Source organism: Cephus cinctus, unplaced genomic scaffold (genome assembly GCF_000341935.2).
Source record: "Cephus cinctus unplaced genomic scaffold, Ccin1 Ccin1_scaffold0013, whole genome shotgun sequence".
Taxonomy (NCBI): Eukaryota; Metazoa; Arthropoda; class Insecta; order Hymenoptera; family Cephidae; genus Cephus; species Cephus cinctus.
The window spans coordinates 1,962,458-1,966,584 of record NW_014332762.1 but is presented as its reverse complement, the minus strand read 5'-3'; the positions used below and the strand labels follow the sequence as shown (position 1 = coordinate 1,966,584).

The following is a 4,127-nucleotide window of genomic DNA, read 5'->3' as shown; positions in this document are numbered from 1 at the left end:
CACCTTCCCTTTGTAACTTTGCACGCCTGTTACATCGGCCCGCGGAAGTGGTTCGTTAACGTGGAACATTATCGTGTACGGCCCTGCAGGTATTACACGTAAAATTAGGATCTTCCTCGAGGTCGCAGGCAACTATGTTTACGGTATTTTCACTTTGCCATAGAAATAAACGTGCTCCAGCGTAGCTGAATACTCGTCGCGCCCGCAACTCACTTTCAAAGGGCTCGTGCGTCACCACCCACAAGCTGCAAGAAATTGTAAAGCATTTCGAGATACGCCTGCGAAAGGAAACACGCGTCGTGCATACTTAATATCGCCGACACCATATCCCACGAGAAAATGTAAAGTTCGTTACTAGCGACATCTCACGCGTATCGGTTGGCTACGCTTTCCGAGCGGCGACAGTAGATACGAAAATTCCTCCTCGCCCGTAGGAATTCCCCCGGCAATAAAATGTCCCACGGACGCCAATAAAATTGAAGGGACGCTACCTTTGCTCTCGAATTCAGCGCTGACGTCTTCGGCGATCGCCCGCCGATCCACAAGCATCAGTAGACACGTGACAAAGAGAGAAGATCCCAGGGTGGACAGCATCGCGAGCTTCTTCGGGAATTGTCCTTGCCAGGTCGGGAGCAGCCTATCCCAGGGCGCGAGTCCTTCGATCCCTCCAGATTCTTCGATCGGTGGACATTCTCAAGGACGTCTCGACGCTGCTGCGACGCACGTGCCGAATTTCTCCAGAAGGACTACGAGAATATTCTTTGGCCACGCGCGAACCAACTTTGTCCTTCGGACTAACCGAAGACACTCCGAGCGTTCACGGCGCCGTTCCCAGGTGCCATATCGACATCCTCGTTGGCTACCTTTGTCTCTGTTATGACTTTTATGAGCTTCGGAAAGAATAGGCAGACACAGTCTGAAGCATCGGCAGCTTCTTCAGTGTTATCTACAGGCGCATTCGGGCGCATTCGGGCGAACCTGCCGAACGTGTCCTCTCGTGCTCTCCTTCCTTTCCCCGTTCCCTCCGCTTCTCCTCTCTGGTCGCGACCACAAGCGTCACGTAGAGCCGAGACACATGTGCTGGTTATTAGAGGCCAGCGAGCTGCCAGCTAGTTTGAGCTTCCTAGGCGGGCGGGAGGTTTAAAAAAATCTTTTGATTACCAAACAAGCCGACCTTTTTATGGGTGGCTCCTACCTCCCCCCCTGGCCCAGTATATAGGTACACCGCTTCTTCACTTTTCCTTCTCCTCTTTGAGTCCCAATGAGCCTTTCTACGTCTTGCCTTCGTTCCCTTCTTTATCTTCCGAGAAGACTCCCAGCCTCCCCTCTTCCCCTCCTCCGACGCGCTGCTCAGCGGCTCTTCATCTGGTCCAGGCTGCGACTTCCTCTTGGAATAATTGCCCGGTGCGTGACTCTTGCTGCTCCTGACGCGAGTCGAATAGCAAATCAAGCGAACTGTAATTAGTTATCTAAATAATTTCTTGTTCATCACCAATCAATCCAATCTCCGTCGATTTCGTTTTATGGACTCGCAAAAATCATTGGACGATAAATCAATTTTTATCGAGGGTGAAATTTTTTGTACACGTCGCACTAAATCCTTAATCTTCCTCAGATCGGCATACAGTCATCGGCTTACACATATGGGTACATATAAATACTCCTCCAATGGGTTGTCAGGTGGTGGATTATCGACTGGATAAAATTCAATTCAAATCCCATGCGTCATCTAGTATTAGTCTTCTACTATTGCAAACGAATCCCCCTGTAACGATCTGATCCGATCAATCCGATCAATCCGATCAAAATGGATAAGCTTTCTCCAATGGTCTGTATCAAGTTCGATCAAGATAACGAACACGATACCCGCCCTACATTTTTAACACCGCTAATTAACACTTAAACGCGATATTTTAAAATACCCGCACAAATTTAAGTTACCCACATTCTCATATCACACGAGCTTATCACCAACTTATTGAATCCAAAAACGAATAATTAAGTGCACCGTACAATTAAGTAAACGTCTCTTAAATATTTCCACCAATCACGCATAATTCGCGTCAATCGGCCCGGAGTGAAGCGCGCGAGAAAATCGGATGTCAGGAGAAAAAAGAAACTCGATATTCCCCGATCGGTAATAATGATTATCGATTCGATGTTATTAGAGCGCAATAACACTTTCGTTCTCGCTTAGGACAGCCACGTCGAGGTTGTTGCACGCGTTGGCAGCGACTGCCAGTAAACTAAAACTAAAACCGAAGACATGTGTGTAGTCCCCACTGAAAGTTTCTCCTGTGGCACACGCACCGTACCACCGCACGCATGGACACACATCTACGAGGATCGAGACGCACATCGACGTGCAGTTGGGAAGAGGGAGAGTAGGGGGGGCGGGGAGGGGGGCTGGGAAGAAATGCTCGAAAATACATTCGGTCCACTATATGGTTCTCCGATACGTCTTCTCTCCTTCGTTGCGTTTATATATACATATATGTAACATATATATTTACACGATAAAAGATTCTCCCGTTTCCTAAGTTCTTTCCGTATCTCCGCTAATGCAGGTAGAAACACCCCCATTATCTAGGTGGCAGGGACGAACAGGATGAAAAGGATGAAAAGTTGATAGGCGAAGGCTGGTATTTAAAAAAGTATAGATTTATTACAGTACAAAGAAAATTTTTATGTACCGTTCACTTTCTAATAGCAGTTGACTATCGGGCGTACAGCCACCTTCATAAGTCATATTGAAATTGTAAGGTTTTGGAAGAGACTCCTAGAATAATATCGATCCGATGACTCGTAGAGAAAAATATAATTATACCCAGCATAACGTGTTTCAGGGGATCAATACTATTGGCTCTATTGGTTGTAACAAAATGCATTGAAAGAAATGAACGCGAGCAGCATCCCTGTCGCCTTCTCTGTGGATTTACCAGCGCCCACCCCCCACCCCGCCAACTTACGAACTCACGAACTATCCTCTCTTGACTTTTCCTCTAATAACTGCCCCACACTCTGGGACCCCCCTTGCCGACGTGCCCCGCTGGTGTTCCGTGGGGGGGGGTGGGGGGGGACAAAGGGAGCTGGTGGGGAGTATTTACAGATCCAGAGATCCAACTTGGATCCAGTAGTAGTTCCGTCTATTTCGAGAGTGAACTGACTTTTGCTCCTATCACGAGTACCGACTCTCCTTAACCTAGCCGAGTTGCGCCCACGTAGTCCCCCCCTTCGCCTCTCGCTACCCCTGTGCAGCATCACTGGTCCATAGCTAGTACTCTCCATATAGCCACCAAGGGTATGTAGCCGCAGTGACGGAATTCGCGTCGACCACGTGCTCCTTTCAGAAGACCTCAGGCTCGCGCGAGCCTGGACCAAAAAGAGGAGGAAACAAAGCGACAAGCAAAACTCTCGCTTAAGATGGTACAAGAGTAAAGGGCAGGAGAGGCTTCATCTTTTTATCTCACATTTGAACGACAGCATCTCTCCGCATCTTGCCGCTCGTACTGTACCGAATATCACGGGACTAGAATATATACTCGACGGCGCCTATGACGGCCTACCGATGCTCCTTGTGTAATCGCCGATACGATGGGCCTATTATACTTAAATACCTTCCTTCGTTCAGGCCCTCCTTATCCGGCCAACGTAAACGTGCGTATCTCTGTGGTATTTACAAAAAAGGCACGGTGCTCCCCACGTGGATCAGCCCCTTATCTTGTTTCTTCCTCCAGTGCTTTTTGCTCCTGATTATGTCCATGCACGCGTCCATCCGTGCAAGCAGATATATATATATATATATATATATATATATATATATATACACACCTTGGCCATACATAGTTCCACCGAAAGGTTATCACGCTGGCCGATCGTATAACAACGAACGACCCTCTTCCATATACATATTCATAGATTCACCAGAGTTCGCACGCCTCGCGTACCACTTTGTAACCGTATCTCCAGTGCGGGATAAAGCACCACCGGAAGTAGCACTGGTTTCGTTCAGATCGGAATAATGAATCTCTACACTGCATATTGTATACACGAGACGCAGATTGATACTTCAGAAATTGATTGACAAACAGAATGCATTGTGAATGCGAAGCATCCTAGGGGGGGGG

At 47.8% G+C, this 4,127-nt stretch overlaps 1 protein-coding gene across 6 annotated transcripts in view; it reads right to left on the bottom strand.

Annotated features, from left to right (window-relative positions):
* LOC107265151 (neural cell adhesion molecule 2) overlaps nt 1-4,127 on the bottom strand; it is a 67,385-nt gene that overhangs the window by 55,311 nt on the left and 7,947 nt on the right. For 2 of the 6 annotated variants that reach the window (XM_015734278.2, XM_025080120.1), the window contains exon 1: nt 492-2,268. The exons of 2 other annotated variants lie outside the window; for them this stretch is intronic. In XM_015734278.2, coding sequence (XP_015589764.1) covers nt 492-594 — 103 coding nt within the window. In that variant the 5' untranslated portion in view covers nt 595-2,268. Of the gene's footprint in view, nt 1-491; nt 2,270-4,127 lie in introns of those variants that run through there. 2 more of the 6 variants (XM_015734295.2, XM_025080125.1) reach the window with 2 other exon arrangements.